The following is a 27,961-nucleotide window of genomic DNA, read 5'->3' as shown; positions in this document are numbered from 1 at the left end:
AGTATATTTTATTATATGAATAATGACTTCTGCATCATTAAGAATGTAATGAATTATTTTCACTAATTTTGACACTTTAATAAAAATATATATTAATTATTATATTATGCTCTTTTTATAGAGATTTTTCATAAATTTGAAAACTAGAGTTACGTACTATATATAAACAGTCGTTTACGTATCTCTAATAATTTAAAATTTATCGTCAAAATCTATATTTTTATCAGGAGAATCATTGTTAGTATTAAACCGCATAATTTGAAAAAAAAATTATTATTCTCATAGAAGTCGTCATTTTTCATTTTATAATACTTATAGTTAATAGATACATTACCTAATTTAAAAAAATCTATTTGATTATTTCAATTTGTATAATTGTTAGTAATAAAGTAATATCCATTTTATGTTTCATTTGTAAACTTTGTATACTTGTATTGTTATTGGTATTGTTTTGAATGTATAATAAATCAAATATAAATATAGAGATATAAATTTCAGAACGATCAATATTAATAAGATAAAATACACATATTTAAATGTACGTGCGCCGAGGTACAAAAGCATATGCAAACACAGGCACATGCATACATCATTATCACATAAGTTTCAGGTAATATTTAACACATTAATCATAATATTACTTTGGATTTTTTACCGTTTCATAAAGTACAACAGATAAATTAAGTTTAACGGATTCGATTTTCAGTTAAGTATACATATGTATTAAGTAACATGAATAAATGAAATATAATATATTGCAGCGTTATTATATCATAACATTAATATTTAATATTTTTAAATAGATTAATCTATCATTACTTCAATTTAATGCTGTATAATTTAATCTCTCAAGTAAAACAAGGCTACAAGCATGTACAAGTTGTAAAGTATATCAATATTAATAAGTATTTAATTAAATTATTTCTATTTCTAAATGTATAAATGCTCCTTTTCCTAATTAAAGAGCCTGTACATATTACTGTACGTATAACGAGGTGAATACTTTTCAAACTTCGTTCTATAAAAACCCATAATTAACATTAATCATAAAATCATTATTTCAACGCTTCAAGAGAGTGAAGCATGCAATCAATACCGAATAAAAAGTAAGTCGCTTATAGCGCAAGTGATCGGACTGTAGAAGTCGAGCAATAGGCTGACAAAAAATACTTGAACTACTAGTTGTAAGGGCTGTACGTGCTAAAGTACTTGTACTTGCAATAGCACGTATATAGGACGGTGGCGCCATCTATCCGGCGTGACTCGCATGAATCAACCCTTAACGAGAGGGTAAGGCAGACCCAACAACACGAACGGAAGAATCAGCTGAAGACAATCTATTATTGACAATCGGCACCATTTGCTTACTTCTTTCTGACACCCAAACAATATAACGTTCGATTCAATTGCTTTTTGTAACGGATTGAATTAACAACTAGCGACATTAAAAGCCAGCCATTAGCTAATTACAAAAATTACGGACGAGAAATCAAGCTATGTTTCGAAGTCTTCGAATAATCGAATCTACGTAACATGTAGCCTCGATAAATTATCTCGCCACAAGCTCAACGCATCGATTAAGAAGCCAATAGAGTGACGGCAGCCGATCAACGTACTAAGAGGGAAAAAATCGAGTCCGCGCATACGGTAATACTCACACTTGCATGGGCTATTTTTCTTGCGTAGCGTCTGCATGAGGAACTCCACTTGTGCGGCTCGAATGGGAACACGTTCGGAAATCACCACGCCCGTGGCTTTCGGAATGGATATCGTTTAAAACGACGCTGTCCCCGTTATCGCCAAAGTCCCATGATCCCGCGCCCCCAATCCTTGCACACGGCGAATGTAATTTATGCTCTCCTTCAGTCCCCTTCCTCTCTCGCCGCACGTCCTGTGACACCGACTATTTCCCTCGCGGGAATTCACGTAGACGCGGAGTACCGCGGTACTCGAGCCCGGCGGCCGAGAATTTCACCTCGGTGGAAGCGAAATTGGCTCGTCCTCGTCAGCTGAGAGCGAGTGTGGCGGGGCTAAGTTCGCGGGCCCGGTTGCGTTTGAAATCGCCACGGGAATGACAGCTGCCTCGCACGGGGACACGAGTCGTCCATGCCAGATATACGGACGGGCCGACTCTCGCTCTCGCTCTCGCTCTCTCCTTGATCAATAATACAACTCGCGGTGCGCGACGCGCGGCGTCGCTCGTGCTCGCCTCGTGCTTGTGTTTGCCGTGACTGTTTTATTATCCTGCATAATGGTGTCCTCGGTTAAATATTGTTACGCAGATCAACGCGATGCGACTTTACGTGAAAATACGAGTTGGTTCTCGCATTTCTTAGTTATAATAGGCCTACGGGGCTTGATAGAGATTGTGATTTTTTGAGATTCTCAAGGTCTGTAAGCGTAATCGGCGCGAATGAAACTTCAAAATAGAATTTAGCTACTATTTAGCATTATACATTTCAAAAGTTTTGAGACTGATCATATAACGTGCATTTGGAATAATGTTAATTAATCTTGGTGATCCAAATTGTTTTCTTATAATAAAAAAGTAGTTATTCATATATCACATCGTTGAACATTTTTTATTATTTAAAAGTAAATGTATAAAAGTAAATACTTGTTCATGAGATAAAGACAGTTTGAATTATGTTATAATAATATTATGTAATTCAGACATTCAAATTTCAAATTTTTAACATAAAGTTTATTATATTGTATATATTGATTCTTTATCTAGAAAGTGATGATATTAATTGAGATTGTAATGAAATTTGGCATAAATATTTAAAGTACATTGAACTATTACATTTCATTTCGATCAATTTGTGGTTATGAACATTACTAAGCGTTGGTACGAGAATATAGGTTGCACGTGTTATTCTAATTATATTTTCATTAATTATAGCACAACTATTACCAACTACTGACATTATAATGGACGTTTTTAAATTATATCTCTATTGTCATTCACTATGTCAAATGTTTAATTTTTTTTGTTTAATACTTGAAGTAATGTATGTATCGAATAAAAAATTACATTGATACGTTATATCACAATCAAAAGAATAATTTAATTTAAGAAACAATTTGTAATGAATTATTGTTTAACGAAAGCATTTTCTATATATACATTAACAATAGTATTACATATATAATTTATGCACATATGCTTAATTTACATTGTTTAAATTTAAATATCGATCAATGTCGTATGTTTTCGACTAGCAGACAACTACCGAACTTTTAGTACTTACGCTGGCTACTATGAAACGTTAGTCGCCACTATTCATGAATATAAATAATCAACATACTTGTTTAAGCTGCATATTGAATATGATTACAAACTTTGATTTCTAAACTATATTGAAATTATATAAAAACAATGACGGAGGAAGATAATATATTATTCGTTAGAGGGAACGATGATTCTGGTTTGTGTTATTTTTCATTATTTGCTCTAATAAGGTTATGTTTTACAATTATTGTATTTAATGAAGAGTTTTTCTATAAAAAATGTATTAAAATTATGAACTGATGCTTATTATGTTTGGTTTTATTTAATATCCAATGTTTTCTAGAGTCTGCTGATGTATGGGACGATTCAGCTCTTATTAAAGCATATGATAAGGCTATTAATTTAGCAAAAGAAGAAGTTTCAAAGCGTATGGGCTTAGAAACTAAAAGTGCAGATATAAAATCGAAAAAATTTCAGTCTCATAAGTATTATAATCACTCTGAACAGCACAAAAAGGTACTTTTCTAACACAGAATATTATGTAATTATATATATGTTTAAATAATTGTATACTCTATTTTCTAATTTTTATTTAAGAAATGGGTTGTTGGTTCTCCTTGCCAAGCAGTATATTCAGAAGACGGAGAATTTTATGAAGCAGTAATAATCAAAGTATTTGAAAATTCTGGAATGTGTACTGTCAAATTTATAGGTACAAAAATTAATAAATTTAAATATAATTATTATATATAATTTGTATGTTACATGTCAAACTCAAAATAATTTATATGGAAAAATGGAAAAATACGTATAATAGTCGTAAAGATAAAATTAAAATTAAATTTTTTTTTACAAACGGCAATTTTATTTTATTTTTACTCAATATTAATACTGTATTAAGCTTGGTTATTATTAGAATTAATAATATTATAGTATATTATAATGTTATTTCCATATGTAAAAGAATATGTTTAATTAGAGAAAATAATTATGTTAATTTTAAACAAATGGAATTCGTTGATATTATTAGGTTATGTTATAGATAATTCAAATCTTGGTTTATTATTTCATATAGACTTATTGTTTGTTATTTATAATTTGAATGAATTATTTATGAATTTAATATTAATCGAATCTAAAATAAATATATTATAAATGTAGTCTATTTAATGTCACGTCCATTATAATATAATTGTGTGTACTTTTAGGATATAATAATAAGGAGAAAGTTGAACTTTCTAAACTTATTGAATCAGAAGGTCTACAGAAACAAATTGCACAACAGAAAGAAGCAGCATCAGCTGGGCAGAATGTAAATATGATGGATTTTAATGAATTTCAAAAGTCAAATGGTCTGTCATATAATCCAATGGACTTTGATACTAACGAAACTAAAACATTAAAAAATATGTACATGCCTGGATCTTCTTTTAGTAATGATATAAGTACAATACCTCCAGCTCCACCACTACCTCCTCAATTTATGGCTCGGTTAGTCCGTTTTATTATATTTAATTCTATTTAATTGTAAATAAATAAATATATAAAAAAAAAAAATATATATATATATATATATATATATTATAATTCATATTTAAAGGTTACCTGAAAATGATGCTGATGCTTTATCAAGTATGTTAATGTCCTGGTACATTAGTGGATTTCACACAGGTATTATGATATAAAAATTCGCAATTGATACTAAGATATAATATTTTGAATCATAAATTAATAGCATATTGAAATACATATATTGTATAAAATTTTTCTTGATAATATATTATCAATTCATTATTGCAGGTTATTATCATGGATTAAAACAAAATCAAATGAATAGAGATCAAAGGAAAAAATAAAGTTTTAATTGTACACGATCTATAAATTACACGATAATTAAATAATTTTTTGTACAAAATAACGTGTAATAGTTTATTTCTTAGTATGGATGTATTCATTTATATTATCGGATGCACCTTAATAGAATGTGAAACTACTCTCAATACAGTAACTTCTATTAATGATGTGATTATTAACTGGACATCTACTAGATTGGAATTATAAAAATAATTATTGCTTGTTAACAAAACTTTGATCCCATATTTCATATTTTAACTGAATTTTGGTATTGATTGGCTTAATTATCGTCATTGCCTTTGTTAAATGTGTTAAGTTAGTGATTCCTTCATCATGTTTTACACATGATTTACCATTTTCTAAACACATCCAAAAAGGACGTAGTTGCATCATCCAAGCTTCTTTACAGAGAAGTTTAATATCTGAACAAGAATATTCACTAGTATTTTTCAATATTATATTATATTCTGGTTTTTTAAACAAATCAGATTTCAAATAAAGTTTAAAAATTTGATGTCTAGCTGATTCATTTGGAAGTCCTACATAAATACGCTTCTCTAATCTTCTTAATAAAGCTACGTCCAACTCCCTATATAACAGTATTAAAAAATGTAATTTATTAAGAATTTCATGCATTTTAAATTATGAATATATATTACAATATATTCTGTATGTACATTGCAATAATATCTAAAAAGAAGTTATATTATTATTGCAATATTTATTTTTTCAGACAAATAAAAATTAAAGTTGAAAAGGTTACTACTAATGTCTTACAAGAAAAATAAAAAATAAAACAAGTATATATTTAAATATTTGACTGCATCATATTATTTTATTTTGATATATAATTATATGAAAATAAATATATTGAAATATTGAAATAAATCTTTCATTTACATATATTAATATATTTTGTTTATACCATGGAATATTTGTAGCTGCTAATAATAACACATTCTTGTTTTCCATGGATAAAAGTCCATCTAAACGAGCTAAAAGTTCTGCTCTAAATCTTCGGCTTGGTTCAGATTTACCACTTAGATCATGCGTTCCTCCACCAACTGTCCAGTCAACTTCATCGATAAAGATTATTGATGGAGCATAGTGTTTTGCTAAATCCAAAAGTACCTACAATAAATTTTATAGAATTCATATAAATTATAATTGTAAAATTGCATACTTAAATTTATATGATTAATATGTAAAGAAATTACTCGAACATATTTTTCACTTTCACCACGCCATTTACTAATTAGAGAACTAGACGTAATATTAAAAAATGTAGAGTTACATTCTGATGCTACAGCTTTGGCTAACATAGTTTTTCCTTAAATATAAAGGATAAAACATCTTAATCTTTAAATAAACAATATTTTTCATTAAAATTAAATTCCTATAATATTTTAATAGATTTTTAAAAACTTTTATTTATACAAATTACCGGTTCCTGGTGGTCCATATAATAATACTCCTTTCCAAGGTCTGAGTCTATCATTAAACATATGTGGATATTTTATAGGATAAACTGCCGCTTCTTTTAAAAGATTTTTGCATTCTTCAAGTCCTTTAATATCATTCCATTGAACATTTAAATTGCTTAAAACGATTTCCTATAGATTTTATTTCATTATAATTTGCAATCAATACACATACGTGAAAGCGTATATTCTTGTGTATACGCGCCCATGTGTTTGTGTAGTTAATGTATTATTTCCTTATTTAAATTTTCAAATGATTTACTTTTGTTTAAATATTGTGTTTTTTTAAGCTAATAATTAACCAAATTGTTAGCAATAATAGAAATGAACGATTAGAATTAAATGTAAAAGATAAATTAAATATTAAGTATTATTAAATTTTTTGTTTTCCTATAAATTCTAAAAACAAGTAAAGAAACTTTTTTATAAAAATTTAAGTAGTTTATTTAAAAGACAACTTTTTAAAAACTTAATTAATGATCGTTATCTAATAGTAAAATTTTAATTTGAGATTTTTTAATTTTAATGTATTTGTTTATTTAATATATTTTATTACCCTTGGATAAAAATACGACTATATAGTTTAAAAAATTATTTTAGACAATATGAAAAAATACCATATATTATATATTCAAAAATTCAATAAAATTTGAAATTTATCTATTTTGAAGTTCCCTTTTAATGAAATATTCTTAAAATGTCTGTAAACAGTTTTATAGTAAAATATTTGTTATAAATAGAATTTTCAGAAGCTGATTAAATGGAAATATAGTACGGAATTACAAAAATAATAAAAAATACGAACCTTAGTAATTATGCAAGCAATTTCTCTCCATTCGGAACCTGGTGAGTAAAGACTATTCAGTGATTTTAAAAACTTGTGTTCACGCAAATTTGATTCACTGAAAATACTCTTATCTTGGTCATTTATAGAATTTTCTAACGGAAATAAAGGAGTTACTGTGATATTAAAATTTGGTTCAAGTTCCTTTAAATGGCTGGTTTTTATTTCTTCTCCTGAATTCATGAAATCATTTTCACTTTTCATTCTATCATGATTTTTATTTAGTACTTTAATACTTTTATCTTTTCTAGATCTTTGGATATGATATAAATTTAAATAAAATATTTAATACAAACATACATATTACCTTGAATGTATCCTATAGTATTAAGTAAATTCAATGTTTATTTTATTAATACTGATTTACATATTCTATATACATGATAATAAAATATTACCACATGTAATTAATTATAAATTAAAATTTTGTTAATACTAAAGAAACGCAAGATAAATATATAAACAATATTTAATAAATAAAATGATATATTATCAGAGTGAAAGCATAACTTCTTGATAATATACATACAATTTAGTTGTGTCAATACTTGCCTAATGTTTATTAATTTTGATTCCCCCTTTTTACAAATTTTTGGATATTTACTAAATTTTGCAAAATAATAATCTGAAAATTCCAATAAAATTGTTTCAAGGTCAATATTATCACAAACTTTAATATCTGTTAAAAGATGAGCTTCTCTGATGAAAACTTCACATGTATCGGTAAATCTATTAAAAATATTTATACAGGCTATTTTTATTTAAATAATGTATTTATTCCTGACATGATCTTTGCTGAATTAGCATATTCTTCTGTTAACAGAATCTATTTGCGTTAATGTAAGAATCGATAATATTTACCCGTGATCTTGTAGAAATTCAGCAATCAGGTACAAAAGATGTTTTTTTCGCTCTTGAGCACGCTTCTGCTCCTGATTATGACATTAATAAATTAAGTCTTAAATTAGAGCTTCATCCGTATCCAAGATATTTTTAAATTTAATTAAATTAAAAATGTATTGAATATTCTTTATATAAATAATATACTATTTATAATAAATATATTATACAACTTGTAATAAAATGCCTTACTTTTTCTCTAGCAAGGCATGCTGTGCGATTACTATTTGTTTTAAAAGAAAGGTCTTCCATCGTTGTTAAGGATATTAAGGAAAACGAAAGTTAAATCTGTACAGAAGCAATATTTGTTTATAGTTATTATTTATCAGTGATTTACTTTTACGTTTCTCATAAATTTTCTTTATCATTCAATCATTTCTATATCATCATTTCGTTCTTTAAGAATACACTACTGCGGTATCCATAGTAACGTAAACGTATCTTTTCCACTGAAAAAAGAAAAATAATTCATACGGATTTAAAGAGTATTCAATAAAATTGATTGCATTTTTTTATATTACATTATTATATCTGCGCATAATTAACTTTATCTTTTAATGAAAAAAAAAAAAATTAAAAGTTTCAATTCACTTGCTACATTCTCAAAAGCCGATTAAACACTAGTTTATCTAACAATTGCATGTAGTATAATAATTGCGACAGAAATGCACATTGTACAACAATTTAATAACAATATTCAATAGTTGGATAAATTTTCAAGCAAGACAATAATTTTAATTATATTCAACTTCTGTTTATATAAAAATGAATTATAAAAAGTGTAAATATAACAAGAAAGCGAAGTTAAGGTAATTTTATTATATAAATATAATTAATTAAATTAATTTAAATTAAATTTAAATAACCTTACTTCATTAATAAACTAAATGGAAATATAAAATACTCGAATAATTATATAAGTCAATCATCCATTTATCATTAGAAATTTTACTTTAGTTAAAAGATTCAACAATGTCAAAATAATATTAATTTATCAACAATTTGAATATCAATGTTATTGAATAAAATATACTTAATATTCTCAAATAAAATGATTCATTTAAAAGTAATCAAGAATATCGTATCATAGATAACAGTTCATCTTTAATGATTTATTAATGCTCTTAATAAATGTTAGATTCAATTTAAGTTCATTTAATTTAATTTAATAAACTTAATAAAAAGTCGTAATAAATTTTAAAAATTGTGCAAATAAATGTCATTATTAGTTATAAAATTCTCATATAACGTGTATTGTATTGTATCATGTATATTGTACATTATTGTTAATATTCAATCTATTCATGATTAATAATTATAATATCCTTTTCCTACCTCAAGTTAGTATTAAATGTCACATTTTATTTTCATTTGTTTAAAACAGTAATTATAATTTATATAGTTCTATAAAATATACATCTTTTTAACTTTTTATATTAATATGCCTGTGAATCCTGTATATTTATTTACTTAATCTATATTAGCCATTATCTATATTATTTTTTCTATACATTTATTTATTTATTATAATAAAAAGAAGTGCAAATTCTTCGGTCTTGAAATTAAATAAAAATAAAAATAATGTCAATTAGATTTTTAGTATAAATGTACAAGTTTCAAATTACTAAATCTATATATCATTTAATATTATGTTGTTTCTATTTTGTATGTACAAAAAGGTTTGTGATAAAACTAAAATATTTTGAATTATTAAAATTAAAAAATAAACTATTAAAAAATGAATTTAAGTACGTATTTAAAATATTGCAGTTTGTGTTTTTTAATTTTATAGGTGATAATATAGTTACGTAGCGAATATATTAATGTAAATATGTCGTTAATTTAAAAATTAAAAATTAAATTTATTAAATCCTAAATATTTAGTAAATAATAAAAATAAATTTATATATTTAATGAATATTAAATTAATATTAATTGATTAAAACAAAATTTTTGTCATTTTAATAAAATTTATAAAATCGAAATAAAAAAATTAAATGAAATTAATAAATTCCATATATACATTCGTTTTTACATTCTGATTTTATTAAACAAAAGATTTTGTTACAAGCAATATTGATTAAGTTTTTTAAATATGTAATTAATGTGTTTGAGGACCTATATAATAATCAAATTTTTAACGAAAATTAAAAAACGCTGTCATGTGTATACAAACTAAAATATATTTGTAGATACTTAGTTTTATATCGCCATTTGTAAATATTAACAAATTTTAATAAAATTTTTAATATCTCGAAAGAAATTGTAGAAAAAATCATATGCTAATTAATATAATCTACATTTAACTACTACATTTAACTATATTTTAAATATGTCTGTTCTCGATCTTTCTGATTAGTCTAAAATAAACAATGCAGTTACTTTTAAATTAAAATTTGCGGCTTTCAAATTCACATTCTGGTATACAATTAAAATTTGTAAGTAACCGCAAAAAATGCTATTATTCGTGTATCTACCATTCATAAATAAAAATTTACATTTCAATTAATTCATTAGTTAGTTTTGTTTTAATCTTTTGTAATTCACAGAGTAAAGGATAAAAATAGTCGAACCCTTCTTATCTCTCTGATCAAACAAGCTTTCATCCTCTCTCAATCTTGATAATAAAAAATGGTTACACGATTGCAAAATGAATAGTTATCGAGTGTTCCCTATTTAGAATACTCCAATTCCACCGATAATTCACACGGCGCAATAAAATCAACTCACTTTCTCTACCCATCAGCCTCTCAATCGCCTGACAAACCCCACCCGTAGACGAAATCAGCCTTACAAGATACCTTCCAAGCATGAGGCAAGGAGGTGAGCTTGTAGTCCCGTTAGAGTCGAAAAAATGTTGGCTGCCCCGGTATCCTATATAATAACGGACATGGTTCATCGGCAACAGTTCCTTCCACATTGGACGGTCAACAAAGAGTAAGGTCAGTGCAAAGAAAAAAAGAACGTAAGCGCAGGCGTTTGTACTCCTTCTATCCCGAGCCCTACCCATCCACCCATATATTCACCCACCACCTACTCGCCGCCCTGGCGCGAGTGAGGCCATGCGGCGGAAGAAGGTGTTCGATCGACCCGTGGGGGTGGGGGGGGGGCACAGTGCTGCTGCTGCTGCTCGGTCGGGTCGCGCTGCGACAGCGGTTGGGGCGCAGCAGCAACGGCGGTGGAGGTGGCGACGATGACGGTGGTGGCGGCGACGGATGCAACGACGGTGGCAGCGGCGGCAGAGGCGGACAGTCACGCGCGTGCTCCTGGGTCGAACGGAGGCCGCTACCATGAGGTGCGGAGGCCAACGTTGAGAGGGACTGCGGGAGGACGTCGCCGGAGTAGCTTCCTTTGTATGCCCGGACGTTCTCCAAATATGTCGCCTGAAGGTAGGGACCTCTGACCCATTGCATGTGCTTTGACACCTAAGCCGAGATACAGTCCGGACATCGCTGGAATACGCTTCTACGCACCTGTACGCCCCAATAATAATGGCTGAGCTGTAAGCTGCACGCATGCACTTATGCACCTTTGCACCAAGTCATTTTAACGCCCATTCGCTTATAATGTTGCACCTGCGATATTGGCTACCAAACGACTTGGTACTTTGGCAATGTTCTCGCTAAGTTTCGATGACAGTTTGTTCGACGGAAGTTATTGAAATAAAAGAATGAGAGAAAAGAAACCAAATGAAGTGATGTTCTCGTTAGTTTGTCAAGAAATTTCTAAATTTAAAATTATTGGCTTTAACATTCATTGCTTCCGATTATAATCAGTATTTTAGTTTACATAGTCAATTCATATTGCGATCATTTAAAGAAATTTTCTAATTCTACTGTTATTTGCTCCACGATAGTAGCAAATTAACATAGTACATGCAATTATTACAAAAAAAGAGTAATGCAGCAAATACACTTATATTTTTGAAATTGGGTATATTGAATAATAATTATAATAAGTGTTATTATGCCAGAAAGGCGCAATTATTATAATTCTATTGATATAATTTTTCATACTCACTATTCTAAAATTATCTGTTTTTTTTTATAAAATGTATTTATAAGAACTATTATTTATTTAATATGCCTGAAGTAAATCAATTAATAATTTTAGTCATATTTATGTAATTGATAATACAATTACGGCAATTTTTTGTTTAAACTTCATTCATATTTTTAATTCGAACCTTTTAGTTAAAATGATTTAAAATTCGACTATACCTATATTCTTCGATATATTAAAAAAATGCTCATTTTAGGGTTTATAAACAATGAAAAGTTTTTCAACTTAATTACATACGACAAAATTACAGAAATGAATTAAAATGATAATTTAATTTTATTAAAAAATAAATTTTGTTTCTTGTTTCAAGACATTGAAAGTTATAAACTGAATTTCATATAAAAATTATAAAGTATTATATAAAATTAATAATAATTTGAATAATTAATAATTTGCAAAATACATAATAATCTAAGTTTATTTGAGAGTTGTCATACTGGTTAATAAAATTTGTTCTCATTTTCATGTTCAACATTTATATTTATACATTATTCATGCTATATATTGATTATCGAATAACTTAATAAAGGAAACTATTAAAATCGAAAAGCATGCACACAAAACTATTTAATAAATACTTTTATTCATATGAATTCATTTTTATAATGTAAATGTAAAATTAGTTATGTAAAATATGCTACAAAGCATAGTGACAGTTGTATCTAAAATATTTTTAAATGCATCAAATTTTTAATCGATTAATTTTTAATCGATTCAATATTTTAATTTATAAAAGTTTAATCAATATTATAATAAAAATATACAATATATTATAATTTAATTGACCATTAAAAGTTTTTAAGATAACTTTATATTTAACTACTGTTCTAATTAAATTTTCTTATTATGAAGAAAAATTTGTTTAAAATGTTATTACTGAAGACAATATTCAGTTTGAATACGTAACACATTTTAATTTTCTTCCACAGAAATGACTATTTTAATACTACCGTATCAATATATTGAAAAATCTTTTGATCGAATCAATTTTTTCATTAATTATATTAATTTTATAGTGTATATACACTTCATCCATATTATAAGAAAAACGAAAAAAATTGAAACAGTTTTTATAATTTATTGTAATGAAATATTCGTAGAAATTTATTTATATTCATATTATCTTTGTCTTATCGCAGAATAAATTACGTATGAATGATGTTTATGGCAAAATATGTTTAATTAATTTATAAAATAAATTAAACTGTTATCAGTTTTATATTAATTTATACTTATATATAAAAATTTACAATTATAATTTCATAAATTTTTTCTTAGATTTATTAAATGGAACAACAAATATAGTTGATCAACTCCAATATTATGTGGCCGAAAATATATCGATATTAATACATTTGTCTGTATTCCTTAATACGAATTTAAATAAGATAATTAAACTTAAACTTTTTAAATTTATAATTTGTTTTCATAGACGATTACGAAGGAGTCGTATAAGCAAAGTAGTATAATAATAAAAGTTGTCGATTATAATATTTATCGATAGTTAATTATATTGCTTGCATGTAATTAATTTCTATACAAGCTTTTATAACTTTTTTATTTGCAATATCTGTTTTTTTTCAAAATATCCTTTACATTGCATTTATAATTGTTTAATTGAAATAAATAACGTTTAGTAAATATCAACACAATGCAATGAATTAATAAATTATTTTGTAGATGCAATGGAGAATGAATGTAATCTCTATTAATTCAATAATTAATCTAATTTAAATTTTTTCTAAAAATACAATTAACATGAAATACTTATTATATTCCTTATTTTATGAAAACATGATAATTTTAAATAAATACGCACACACTTTAATTTTCGTATTGTGAGATTTCCATTTCAATATGAGTAGATATTTTATTAAATTAGTCAAAAACAATATTTTTATTGATACTCTACTCATGTTGTACAATTGATTAAACATGGTGAAAGAATAAGTCACTTTTAAAAATTCTATATTGAGAATATTTTTATAGATTTTTTAATTTAATTTTCAATAATTTATGCGGACGAATAATTCAATATTTATTACTTTGAATAAAAGTTGAAGAGAGGGTGATAATGATCGTAGGAGTATAAATATTTAATAATAGAAATACCCTTGCAAGTATTTTGAATAATCCATAATGAGCTAATTTCCGCTTAATGTGCGAAACGAGCCAAATGCAGAACAGGTTGACTGTTTTCGAGCAATTTATCCTTGGCCAGCAAGCACATAACACCTGCCTCGGCACCCGTTTATGAGCATTTACAAGCTTCGGCGCCTAAAGCCTCGTTCCATGCGCACTTCCCTCAATGACAAATGCATACGTTACAAAAGTCTTAACTCACACTGATTTCCAACACAATTTGTGTGTCCGTGTATGCCGTGACTGCATGCTGTATGCAGCAAGCGGTTCCTTGTGTCGCTAGAGGAGCTGTCGAGCGAATCGCTCGCGAAATAACTGAGGTCGGCCATCAACTACTTCCGCCTATTTGAGGAACTTCAATTTCTGAGTCTTGTCAGTTCGGAAGGGCTCATCTTCCTTGATATTTACGCAACTACAGTTGGTGATTAGGGGATGATGGCCAGAATGTTTTATCTTACTACTCTACTACTTTTTCTTGTTAAAACAGGTGATTATTGCTTATCCCGCTGTGTGAAATACATTGTAATTTTCATTTTTGTTTAATTTGCTTGTTAATATCTTTCTTTATTAAGTACTTTATTTTCATCTAACTACATTAATCTACACTAATACATTAAGTAAACAAAAATGGTATAAGATTTGCGAAAATCAAGCAATTCATAAATCGAAAATACATATATAATTTTATAAAACATTTTGATTTTGTAGTATAACATAATTTCGATAAATGACTAATCTAAAATATAATTTTCAATTTGAAGCTAAATATCAATAGGAGAATATATGAAATATGTAGCTTTTAAAATAAATAATTTAAAATTTTATAATTTTACCTTGTTATTAATTTTTTTGAGTCAAGAAACATGATCCATTTCCTCGTCGTACTAAAATGATATGTATATATATATATATATATATATATGTCTATGATTTATGCATTTCGTTTTCACCATAGTTAAATTATCAGACATCTGTAGTCTTTGATAAAGGATTTGTATAAATAATTAATTACACAAAATTTTAAACGGAAAATTGAATTTATTTTTCTTTATCTACAAATGTATAATACATTGTTAACGTTTATCTGAATATATTATCTTGAACCTTTATTGAATTTTCTATCAAAATACTATTTAAGAATTTAAAACGGTATTTCATGTTATTCTTTCATACGTTTTTTAATTAAAACCATTAAATTGTAGAGAGCAATATTAGTTCAAATCAGAAATTTTTTACAAGTATTTCTGATTCAAGGTCTTTTTCCATAAAATTAACTCATAAATAAATTTAATTAAAATAAAAACTTATTGAAATATATGTGTTTCAAGTGCGTGTACTTACTTACAATATCTTTAATAAGCTTTGATTATTTAAAGATATTGCGCCATTATCATTAATATCATTATAAACAAATGCGCATATTTATTAGTATTTCCATAGAATATCAAACTTACTTTTATTGTATAGTTTTAAATAACTTTTAAATAAAATAAATGTTTAAATAAATGGTATACTTTTATTAAATATTATATTGAGAATCGATCTGACTTATAAAGTTTGCTTCCGCAGCTTGGCGAATATTATATTCGAAAAATAAAATTATTAGATAAAGTAAAAAATAGGTCAGCCTAACATGGAAAAGAGAAAGTTAGAAAGTCAGCGGGATGAGCGGAAAATGTTGATTATGAAAATCAAGAGGAAAAGCAGTAGTAGCGTATATATTCACATATGAAATTCCGATTCTCTTTACCCTTGATTCAAGATGCTCTCGAGGAGAATTGCACCGACTTCCAGGGTGGAACAGTGAAACACGGGTTACTCTACGTTCCGGGTCCCGCCGTTTGTAGTCTCTGCGTTTGCTACCATTCGGAGCCAATGTGGTGTCAAGCTATTTACTGTACGCCGCCATACGTAAGTATTGCATTAGACATGTAAAAAATATATCTTAATGTTGATATGTATATACCTGTATGTGTATGTCTCACTTTCACTATCTCCCTCTTTGTACATACATGCGTATATGTGGAGTTAGGGGGAGGAGTTGATTCGGCGTAAATTTAATTCAAGTAGTCGTAGATACATATACTTGAAATTTATCCTGTTCCGCAACTTTATACTGACAAAATGGTGATAATATCCTATTTTCTTTATTTAACAACATTTTCATATAATTAGACAAATTAACTTTTTCTAACTCTTAAATACCATACAAAAATTTAATATTTAATAATAATAAATATTGATTTTTCCTTAAAGTAACATATTTATTTGATTCATTTTAACGAGACATTTATCATTATTAATGTATAAACGTAAATACTTATAAGTAATCATTAAGTAAACACTTCATTAAGTTACCCAATGCATGAAATGTTTAGGTAAACAAAAGTAAGTTGTTTTATTCTAAAAAAATTTCCAGACAGTACTACTATATAGTTAAGAGCATTTGAAAAAACTTACATAGTTTTAAAAATATTATTTTAGTACATAAAATTTTTCAAAATAAAATTTTCTGAATTTACTCCTCTGTGCTTAGAAAAAACATATAAACTATATTTATGATTAAGTACCGTATGTCATTGAATTGAATACTTTCAATTATTTAAATAATAAATTTTTAAGTATTTTTCTTTTTTTTTTTTAATATATACGTCAGGCAGTTAGTTTTCAAGTGACTGAAACAAATGATGATTCAAAAAGACTTTATCTATAATATACACTGCACGATGGACAACTTGCTAACTCAAATTGAAAATAATCTTTTTCATAGTATTCTTAATGCATGCTACGATTTGTCAAAAATTTCTTTACGATGATTGAATTACTTTGTTAATTAAAAAAACATCTTCTAGTTTTAATTGTTACTAAATATTTTATTAGATGTCTACTATTCATACATATTGAACGGTCTATTAACGAAACCTTAAGGATGAAAATGAAATTTCGTTTACATTTTTTTTAGATCAAGGAAAGTCAATATCATGTACATCATAATATATTATGCAAGTTATTAGAATTATTATTAAAAAATGAGGAATTTTCAGTATATGTAATATACTTAGTAATTAATGAATGAAAATGGCAATGTATTACTTAAACTGAAATTCGATCAATTTATTAAAAACACTTCAAAAATTTTATATTTGAAGAACATAGCATAAGAAGTAGAAGTGAAATATATAAAATAAGAATAAACCGGACTTAAATTTAAATCAATGTTTAATGTTGAATATTAATTAATTTAAATATTAATTAATTTAAATATTAATTAATTAATATTTATTAATGTTTAATATCAATTAGTTTTAATATTTAAGTTTAATATTGGTTAGTTAATGTTAATTAATTTTGAATATAAATTAATTTAATTATGATTTACATAAAATAGGATTAAATGAAATTAGAGAAGCAAAGAATAACATCATAATTTTCAAAATTAATATTATTTAATTTAATAAGTTTGAATTTTCTTTACTTAAAGGTTTTAATTTATTGAGTAGACTCATAAATAGAAAATACGTTGATTTGACTTCAGGTTTGCAATTCTAGCCTTTGTAAAGTGGGTAAATCCATTTAATCTGAAGTTCCGATCATATATAACACTCGAGATAGATACAAATGTACAAAAAAGTGGTACTAAATAGATATCGAGAATAATTTAAAGAAATATTTTAATTTATTCCAAAAGAAAATTTTTTCAATTTTTCGAAAATTTAGAATTCGTAACCTATATATAAACTTTAATTATTAGAAAAGTCAACGATACCTTTTATATTTCTTTTATATTTATTATTTTAGATAATATTCTAAAAAGCCTGCAAACAATTGGCAACTTTTATTTAAATATCATTTAAAGATATTAAAATTAAATATTTCATACTTGAAAATCATATATTATCAAAATAAATATATACATAAAATACATTAAAAATTATTCAGATTAATGAAAATATAATATATTAATTTTAGATGTTAACAATGTTTACGCTTCTTATATTTATTAAATTATGATTTTAGATATTGATGTTTGTGATAAAAAAAATTTTAATAATACTTGATATATCATTTTCTATGAAATATTGTAAGAAATAATTAGTGTGAATTGGAAATAATAAAATAGATTGTAGATATTTTAAATTAATTTTCTACAATAGTTATATTAGCTTCTAAAGCTTAAAAGAAAATTTTTTTTTCAAAAACTTTTATAAGTTGTTAATATAAGATATTTTATATAAATTTCTATGACTAATTGACAAATACAATATAATTTGTAAATAATGAATTTAAGAATTATATATTAATCATCCGGGCGATATGAGGAATAATAATAGATAAGATTTTCTATAATTAAATTACTGATGTAAATATATTTTATTATAAATTTTTATTTAAAAATGATACTATTTACAGGACTGGAAGTTTTGATATAATTGCAAGTCATGAATGCAAGTCGGAATTGGTATGCGATTTGCCCAAAAGATGTGAAAACTATCTCAAAATTTAATAATGAAGGCTTTCTTAATTGAACTATATATTTGTATAAAAACATGATCTCTTAAATTTGTTCATAGAAAGTAGTAAATATTAGATTAAAATTTAATGTTATTTAAACAATGTATTATACATCATTTTTACATATCATTAAGTTATTACGATTATTTTTTATTTTTTCTAAAAAATTAAAAAAGCACTAGCTTAATCATATGTTATTATTGTCCGCGCATTTGCGTTATTAGGAGTATATTAAAAAAAAAACATACATGATGCACGCACATTGATTTAAAAGAGTTAGAATATTAACTACATTCCCGGAAATATATATATATACATATAAGTATTATCACGCAACATTGTAACGTTTATGGAATAGTATGTTTACAATCTAAAATTTCGCATATTTTGTAATTACTTTATGCACTGCAAGATTTTTTACATTTTAACTTTATGCCCCTATTAATTTATTATTATAAACAGATATTTCATAAAGTACCAATCATTAAACAAAACGATTAGAAATCTAATGTGAAAATCATGCATTATCAAATAATTAAATTACTTATATTTGAATTATTATTTGTAAATGTAGAAGCTTAATAGAAATAATCGTATCAATTTTAATTGGTCGATAATTTACCTTCGCTTAAAATATACAATTATTACAGATATTTTCCAAGTGTTTCAATATGTATATTTATGTTATTCAAAATGTAAAAAAACATATGCGTTTTTCATGTTTCATAAAATCTATAAGAATAAATATTTTATAAATTGACTATTAATATTCACAATATTCATGTAAATAATGTCTTATTATAACTTCTATAATTATTATATATTGAATACAAAATTATATTTTTTGATTTTTAAGTCATGATACAGCATTTAATATAAAAATAATAATTTTATTATTTTTGAAATTTTTTTTGGATATTTTCACATTTTCATCAATTAAACTTCACGATAAAGTTTTTTTAAGCACAAAATTTACGAATATTTACATGAAAATAATTAAATACTCGTAATGTTTTGTGAACAATAAGTTTCAAATAAATTTACACTCATTTCTGATTATATCCACGAATGAAGTGTCCACAACGGACTATTTTTAATTATGAAAATAATTATAGATAAAAAAAATACTTAGCTAAAAATAAACGTTACACATACATATATATTACTTTTTATTATTCTTGTTTTAATCTGTCAAGAATGACGCCCAAGATAGGAGTGACCTCTTTGAATTCGTTTGAACACGATACTACCTGCTTTATGAACGTTTTACTTTAGCTTTTTATTAATGCACTATAATGAGTCATATTTAATTTATCATTTTATCATTTGGATCAAAGTTTATTATTACTATAAATGATTCTCTAATACGTTTGATATGATAGTTAAGCGTCGTGGAAAAAATTGAAAATCATGTTGTTGATTTATACTTTTTAGTAACGATGCGTATTAAATTAAGTTGTTACTTAATTATCTATTATATTTGACATATTTATATTTATTTTATTAGCTATTTAAGGATCTGGTTATTTAAAAACATATATACTATGATAGTATACTGCTATGCACATACATTTATCCTTTTATTTTTTTAATTTGATTATTTTCTTTATTTTCCGTAAAACTGACATTTATATCAATGATATAATAATGTTTTTATTTCTTAGTAATATTACCAATTATTAACAATTTGAAGTTTTATTTATTTTATTAATATTTTAGACAGTTATTGAAACAGTTAAATTGTCTTTTTAATCATAATATTTACAAATAATAAATAAATATGATATGAATTTTCAGAATTCATCTTTTAATAAACATTAAAATTAAATGTATTTAACATCTAATTTAGATGAATATAGATCGATCCAAACTGTATAGCAAAATTTCTTACAGTTAAACCGTTAATACAGATATTTCCTGTAAGCGTGAGATGAAAAAAAAAATTTCGGAATGTATGATAAAAATGTGTAAACAATAATAAATTCAAATGAAAGACAAACTGACTAAATAACATATAGAAGGATGGTATATATGTTACATATATATAAATGTATTTTTAAATTTTAATAGTATATGTTAATCAAATTATAAACTTGTATAGAGTATGGTTTAGAGGAAACTAATCGAATGAAAAAATGTTGCTTCTACTTGTTCGTTAGTAAGTTTTAATGTATGTACGATAGTGTATGTATATGTAATTGTAATATATAATTGTTATATATATATATATATATATATATATATATATATATATATATAATATAAGTTTATATACTAGTTCTGACTGATATGGTCTAAAAATACGAATTTTATTGTTATAATACTTTCTTATGATAGGCTGTACACATTTATTTTATGGTGAATTTATTTTATTGTCAAAAAATTTATTGGTATATGTATTTGAAATAATTATAGAATTACAGATAATTACTTTCTTGATTTATTCTTTATTATGTAATAAAATAATAATAGTACGTTTTATTACTTTTTTAAATAAAAACATTAAAAAAAAGATATATAACAGTTTAATAATATACATTTATTTTTATATATTAACTACATTTGTTTTTTATACTAAAAAAATTTTTACTTATTTGATAACATTTTAATAGTAGTTTTATAAACTATTTTTCAAGTTTTTCATTTTTACCAGACATTTGTGGAAATTTTTATCGATTTTTATTATTTTTTATTATTGAGTAGAGTAATATATAAAATAGACAGAAATAAACAGATTGTTACATATTATATATATATATATATATATATATATATATATATATATATATAACATAATATTTGATATATATATATATATATATATCAAAATTAAGTGATATTAAATGTGATTATATATTTTTCACTTGTGGAAGCAATGATTATTTAATTAATATTTTTGAAATTATAAATTAATTTTAATTAAAATATTAAAAGCCTTATTATTTGTGTGTCAAAAATATTTAAAGAACTTATATTAAATAATATTAATGTTAATTATTTAAGATAATTATTTTACTTTTCCTTTATTTACACTCAACAGCTTGTATATATTATTATTTATTCATAGTTATTTCTAATTCAATATCATATATATGGAAATACCTTATAACATAATATACGTCATCGCATATCATTTTCGATTAACGCCCTTCAATTATGAGTTAAGTGCTTACGTTCATCGTGTGCAATCCTATAGATAGATCGTTACGCAAACTGACAGCCTTGTTAGATAACCTGACAATTAATGAAGCCAAAGCCGCGACATGTCAATCAATTAACTTTTCTTTCGTGGGTACATTTAATTTAAAAGAGTACATGAGTAGATGGCTACGTAGAAGAATAGATGGCCAATAGGAAATGCATTCTAAATATACATGATATTTCAGAACTAAATATCGCAATAGTGAATTAAGAAAGAAATATGTACATATATATTCACATGTTTGCGCACATGAATAAAATAACTAAATAGAGAAATGAATATAAAGTTATGGATAATTTTGGTACATGTTTATTCAAATTGAACTTAAAAGGATTCAATGTAATAACAAAATAAAATTGTTAAACAATTTATTTTAAATTCTATAGAATGCACGTTCGAATACGCGTAGCTCTAAATAAAAGATATTAACTAGATTAAAATATATCTGTGCTCATAACAAATTTGGAATTGATTTACATAATTATTTATATTATCCCCGGAGAATCCGAATTTGAAATATAAAGAATTTCTTATATGTATATACATTGCAAATAATTGGAAATTATATAATTTTTATTAAAATATATAAGAATAAATTTTCAGTTTTTAAAACAAGAATTTTTTTATACACGATCAAAAATATATTAAATATTATTCTAATCGAATGATATTATATAAAACTTTGTACTATATAAGATAATATGTTGATGTTATCATTTTTTAAACATTTATAATTTTACGCATATTTTTATCATTGTATAATTTCAACCACATTAATTCCTAATTTAATACATTTTCCGTTATCTATTCATTATCTAGATTTATTATTTTTTTTTAATTATATTTAATGATGAATAGTGCTCTTTTGATTCATTGAATATTGCAAATACTAGATATTATACTTTTTATTGAATTATACATCATCTACATTATAAAAAATTCTTCTATATCTTAAGGATACATTAATTTTTCTTAAATATCTATAGGAAAATATATCTTAAAATATATTTGAAATGAAAACCATATCGGTTGGAATGATTCTATTGAAACAATGGGTTTTCAAATTCTATGATTTCATGAAAATTCGACCATAAATTAAAATCAGTAATAATATTGTATTACAAGTTATTTCTAATTGAATTTTAATTATAATTTCATTTAACCATAAATTTGTTACAGTATATATCATTTTTCTGAATTAAAATTGCATGCTTGAAAATAATACAATTGATAATGTCAAGTTCCCCATCAAGGATCGACCCCTACTATTCTCGGTTGACGCTCGCTACACTCGCAAGGCGCTCGAAATGTTAATTTCTTTATTAGCATTTCACATCGACCAGGTAGCCAATAAAACTGGCAGGCCATAGTTTACACCTTTTTTATAATTAGTAGTAATTTATAATTTTTTTTTATAATTAGTAGTAATATATATATATATATATATATATATATATATATATATATATATAATATTAGTAGTAATATTATGAAAAAATTCATGGCTTCGTTTATTAAGTAGTTTATTAAGTTTATTAAAATAACAAGATAAAGCTCTAGGACATCTCACAAAGGAGTGCATGATAATTATTTTAGGGACACAAATTCTAACTTCGTCGATCTTTTTTGTTATTTTACTCTTGATTGCCAACCGATTCACCAGGACACTAGTGCAATTAAAGCTTGCGGGGTTTAGTTTGCTCCTTCTACTCTCACTATTTCGCTTCATCGATCACTCATAAAAATAAAGCTCTTGGAAGAAAGCGACAGAGCAAATACTAGCGCAAGAAGAAAAGTGAACTAGACATGTTTGCGTACGCGGGGTAGAATTGGGCGAGCGAACGAGAGACCAGCGAGTGCAGTGCAGTATGAAACGGAGCGAGGGGGGAGGGCAACGATGGAACGCGAAGTCGTGCGGCAAAATCTGGAGGTATAGAGAATTGGGTCACGGCGGATACTCGACGTCATGCACGTATATCCCTTCTTTGTATGCGCTACGCTATCGGTATTGTTGCGAAAATTAAAAGTTCAATTACTGATCTGTCGCTTGAGACGAGCTAGCTAGGTAAATAATACATTTTAAGATATAATTCTAGGTGTGTGGCCTAAAGAGTATAATGATAAAAGTCGTTTGCCAGGAAATATGGACAAAGTGTCTTGAAATTTAAACATAATTTTTGCGCAATTGTTAAAATTACTAGAATTTCAATTTTTCATTGTTTAATTAAGAGCTTATATTTTCAAAAATATATTTATTTATATATATTTACAAACACATATATTCTTATAATTAAATTAATTTATTAATTTATTTATCTAATTTCTACTATATAATCTACACAGAAAATTAATATTATAGTTGTATTCATAATAAATATATTTAAAACGCCCATTCAAAAGGATTATTTATATAAACTTCTACTGTATAAATAGTAGCAAGTCAATTAATTAGATTCAATAATTAGATTCTGTATATTATCATATTATAGTTACAGTAAAGATGCATGTTATTTACTAAATTGCTTGTGTAAGCTTTCTAGTTTTGTACAATCACTTACATTCAGTTACTATAACTAAATTAATTTATATGGATTCTTATAAAATCTATATAACAATTTGTACAAGATTTTCATTTTTAGGAGAAAGAAAAGTGGAAATTTTTTTTATAATAAAGTATCACGATAGTATTCTATTAATTATATATGAAATTCATTTGAATCTTAATTATTTAGAAACCTCATTTTTCATCGAAATGTTAATATTTATTTACTTTTAATTAAATTTCATTTGAGCTATATTTATATCGTATATATGGAACCTCGAAGGTTGTACTTAATTATTCTTAACTTAAAAGATAAATACATTAAGACGAAACATTTTCAAGGAAGTTCTTAAAACTTGCCATTTTTGTACGTAATGTGTGTTTGAATAAATATGATGAAATAGTTTAAAACAATTTAGAATTAATCTCTTATTATTTCATATGTGATTTTTATGTAAATATCTCTTAATCGAAGATATTAAGAATCAAAGGCGTAAAACATGAATTAAGAAATGTAGAAAGTTTTAATATATCAATTATCTTTATAATTATAACGTTTGAAGTTTATTGAATGACTAATTAAATATTAGGATATTAATAGAAAAATTTAAAATTAAATATTATATTTGTCCTTTTTTGAAAGGTTTATCAATAATATTTACTATTAAATTCAGAACCTTCATTCATCTTAATGATAATGTCAGAATTTTCGAGTAGCATAAGATTTGTAATTTGATATTCTTGTCTTTGAAATACGAAATACGTGAAATATAAGAATTTGGCAAGGAGGGTATACATGTCGAAAAATAGCGCATGTTGACAAGTACAAGTTACTCTTGTTATGATTCGATATCTATGATAACGTTGCCACAACTAAAAAGGATAACAGTTTTTCGTTGTATTGGTTTATATAATAACCTACTTATACATTAATGGCAAACTAATTTTTTAATGACATAAGAATGAATTTAATTTCATTATACATGATAAGATTGATAAGATTGAAAACTTGATAAGATTGATTGATAAGATAGATTATGAATAATTTAAAAAATTATTTTGGTTAACTCAAAAATAATAATACTTATTTAGTGAAGTGACATAATTTTCTTCGTTAAAATAGTATATAGTTTTTAAATTATTATAACAAAAATAAAGTAAGGCGCACATTAAAAAATGAATGAAAATAATCATACATTGTATTTTGCTGAAATCCATATGTTATATGTATCACTAAATTCTTTAATATACAATTTAATATTATCAATGAAGTTTATCTCGATAGTAATCCTTTTATCCAGTATTTAACGAGGAGTAATAAATTTTTATGATCCAACGGATATTGAACATAATATAGTTGAGTGTTTTGTTTTGTGATAATAATTATTACTTTAGTTTTACATTGTTTTTCATAGAATAAACTTCAGATAGCTTTTAAATTTAATTTAATATCATGCCAACTAAAATTCTTTTTACTATAAAGTATGCAAATGTAATAATCTATAAAAATTTCATTAAAAAGTTAAAAACAAAATTTCCTTGAATAAATAAATTTGAATGAATTTAACACATGTCGATATTAGCTTTACTTTTTTATACGAGGATCTCCATCTGAAATATAGCATAATTGACGTTTTTTGCTCAAAGCGTAAATATTTAAAATATTTTGTATATTAAACAATTAAGATTTGTTTTATAATCTATTTATATATTAATATTTTTATTATCAACCAATTTATCTGCTAAAGTATAAGATATATGTGATATGTATTTATTCAATGAATCAGCTACCGTGAAACTACGTTGTCGTCAACAGTACATTTTTTAATTTGATCTATGTACATCTATAAATTCATTACATTTTCTTATTATATATACGAATGTTTTAAATAATTGCTTGATAAAACACTATTATCACAATATATTATTTACAGTTTATTGAAATCATTTTGCTAGTCACATTTTCAATGTTGTAGATATTTCTAACATTTCATACATAATCTTCCATTTGTCATTTTAAAATATTTTAAATGTATAATATTCTTGGTATAGAATGGATCAGCAATAGTAAACTAATATTTCGGTGTTATGGAATTTGCCGAAAATAGATAAATCGATGGGACAGGAAATTCCCAACATGTACAGGGAGTTCTCTCGTCAAAAGCACTATCACACATGTAGTAACATTTACAATTGCTTTTCCTTCATTCATCGAATTACCATGCTTTTAATAAAACCTTATGGTAACGCTGCATATATTGAGCCTTAAATAACCTCGAGGCGCAGAATTACCCTTGGGCTATCGATGCACACGCGGAATATATTTCCACGTAACGACATTATTAAAACTCTCGGTTCTCCGATTCTCTGATGTCTCCACGTGCTTGTCTTGTCAGAGGAGCAATTGCCTACCGATCAAGTACCGCCGAGTGCATTCAATATGCAATTTTAAATTGTATGAAAAGCCATTTGCACTAATTACGGAAGAATTTTGATTCTCTTTCAGTGCTATGTTTGGCTCCGCATATTTTTCAATAAATCGACGTATTCACGTTAATACATATGTAAATGTGTGTTTCTTCGTTGTTTATTATTATTATTTTTTTTTTTTATAGAAATGCAAGAGGTTTCGCGTTGGCGAGCGATGTTGCGAATTCGAATGTCTCGATGGCACTGACGCCCCAGGCGACTGGAATGAACCCAACTTAATTATAGCTGCAGGATCCAAGTCCGTCCATCAACAAAAACAGCTGTTGCGATGGCTGTCGTTCGCCGCAGTGCTGATAAAACTGATGACCTTTGTCTTTCTAGCTTCTTAACTTTTCATGTCGTATGAAAAGAATAGAAGTCTCTGTTATCAAATTGTCTCTACTGGTTAAGAAATGGTTAGTATCATTAATTATCATTAGTACAAATATAATGGTTTTACTTTGCTTGTTAGGATAGATTGCATTAAACTGATTAAAATTGCTACCGCCTTTATAAATGTTTCATTGATCTGATAATAGTTGCCAAGACAACGCATCTGTGCCAACTAAATATTATTTGATATAATTTGTGAAACTTTTCAATTTTCACAAGGCTGAAGAATTTTCTGAAATGAATTTTAACATAGGAGTATACATTCTTTTTATATTTAAAAATATACAACAGGCAATATACAACACGTAAAATGTACGTAAAATTA

General features: G+C 25.5%; 4 protein-coding genes across 6 annotated transcripts in view; 2 read left to right on the top strand and 2 right to left on the bottom strand.

The window, feature by feature from the left end:
* Dab (DAB adaptor protein) overlaps window positions 1-1,955 on the bottom strand; it is an 11,364-nt gene extending 9,409 nt beyond the window's left edge. Inside the window, exon 1 of the mRNA XM_011505922.1 lies at window positions 1,659-1,955. Within this exon, the coding sequence (XP_011504224.1) occupies window positions 1,659-1,695 (37 nt within the window). The 5' untranslated portion in view covers window positions 1,696-1,955. The remainder of the gene's footprint in view (window positions 1-1,658) is intronic.
* A 1,427-nt stretch (window positions 1,956-3,382) lies between these two features.
* Smn (survival motor neuron) lies at window positions 3,383-5,091 on the top strand. Its single transcript, XM_011506391.1, has 6 exons — window positions 3,383-3,431; window positions 3,579-3,751; window positions 3,833-3,947; window positions 4,444-4,726; window positions 4,836-4,906; window positions 5,036-5,091. The coding sequence occupies exons 1-6, from the start codon at window positions 3,383-3,385 to the stop codon at window positions 5,089-5,091; spliced, it is 747 nt and encodes a 248-aa protein (XP_011504693.1).
* Window positions 5,092-5,118: 27 nt separating this feature from the next.
* LOC105367268 (katanin p60 ATPase-containing subunit A-like 2) lies at window positions 5,119-8,697 on the bottom strand. The gene is made up of 8 exons (XM_011505921.1): window positions 8,507-8,697; window positions 8,276-8,346; window positions 7,967-8,143; window positions 7,376-7,667; window positions 6,534-6,702; window positions 6,307-6,419; window positions 6,015-6,220; window positions 5,119-5,678 (listed from the first exon to the last, which is right to left on the bottom strand). Exons 1-8 carry the CDS (start codon window positions 8,564-8,566, stop codon window positions 5,303-5,305), a joined length of 1,464 nt encoding a protein of 487 aa, XP_011504223.1. The 5' UTR covers window positions 8,567-8,697; the 3' UTR covers window positions 5,119-5,302.
* Window positions 8,698-11,511: 2,814 nt separating this feature from the next.
* LOC105367267 (uncharacterized) lies at window positions 11,512-27,653 on the top strand. 3 transcript variants are annotated; one of them, XM_011505917.1, is made up of 4 exons: window positions 11,512-11,703; window positions 14,779-15,005; window positions 16,281-16,429; window positions 27,390-27,653. In XM_011505917.1, the coding sequence occupies exons 2-4, from the start codon at window positions 14,951-14,953 to the stop codon at window positions 27,591-27,593; spliced, it is 408 nt and encodes a 135-aa protein (XP_011504219.1). In that variant the 5' UTR covers window positions 11,512-11,703; window positions 14,779-14,950; the 3' UTR covers window positions 27,594-27,653. The 3 variants fall into 3 exon arrangements, with proteins under 3 accessions (XP_011504219.1, XP_011504222.1, XP_011504220.1); XM_011505920.1 differs by lacking the exon at window positions 27,390-27,653 and adding an exon at window positions 18,929-18,997; XM_011505918.1 differs by lacking the exon at window positions 14,779-15,005.
* Window positions 27,654-27,961: the final 308 nt, after the last annotated feature.

Source organism: Ceratosolen solmsi, unplaced genomic scaffold (assembly GCF_000503995.2).
Source record: "Ceratosolen solmsi marchali unplaced genomic scaffold, CerSol_1.0 scaffold7, whole genome shotgun sequence".
Classification (NCBI taxonomy): Eukaryota; Metazoa; Arthropoda; class Insecta; order Hymenoptera; family Agaonidae; genus Ceratosolen; species Ceratosolen solmsi.
This window is presented reverse-complemented; position numbering and strand designations above follow the sequence as displayed.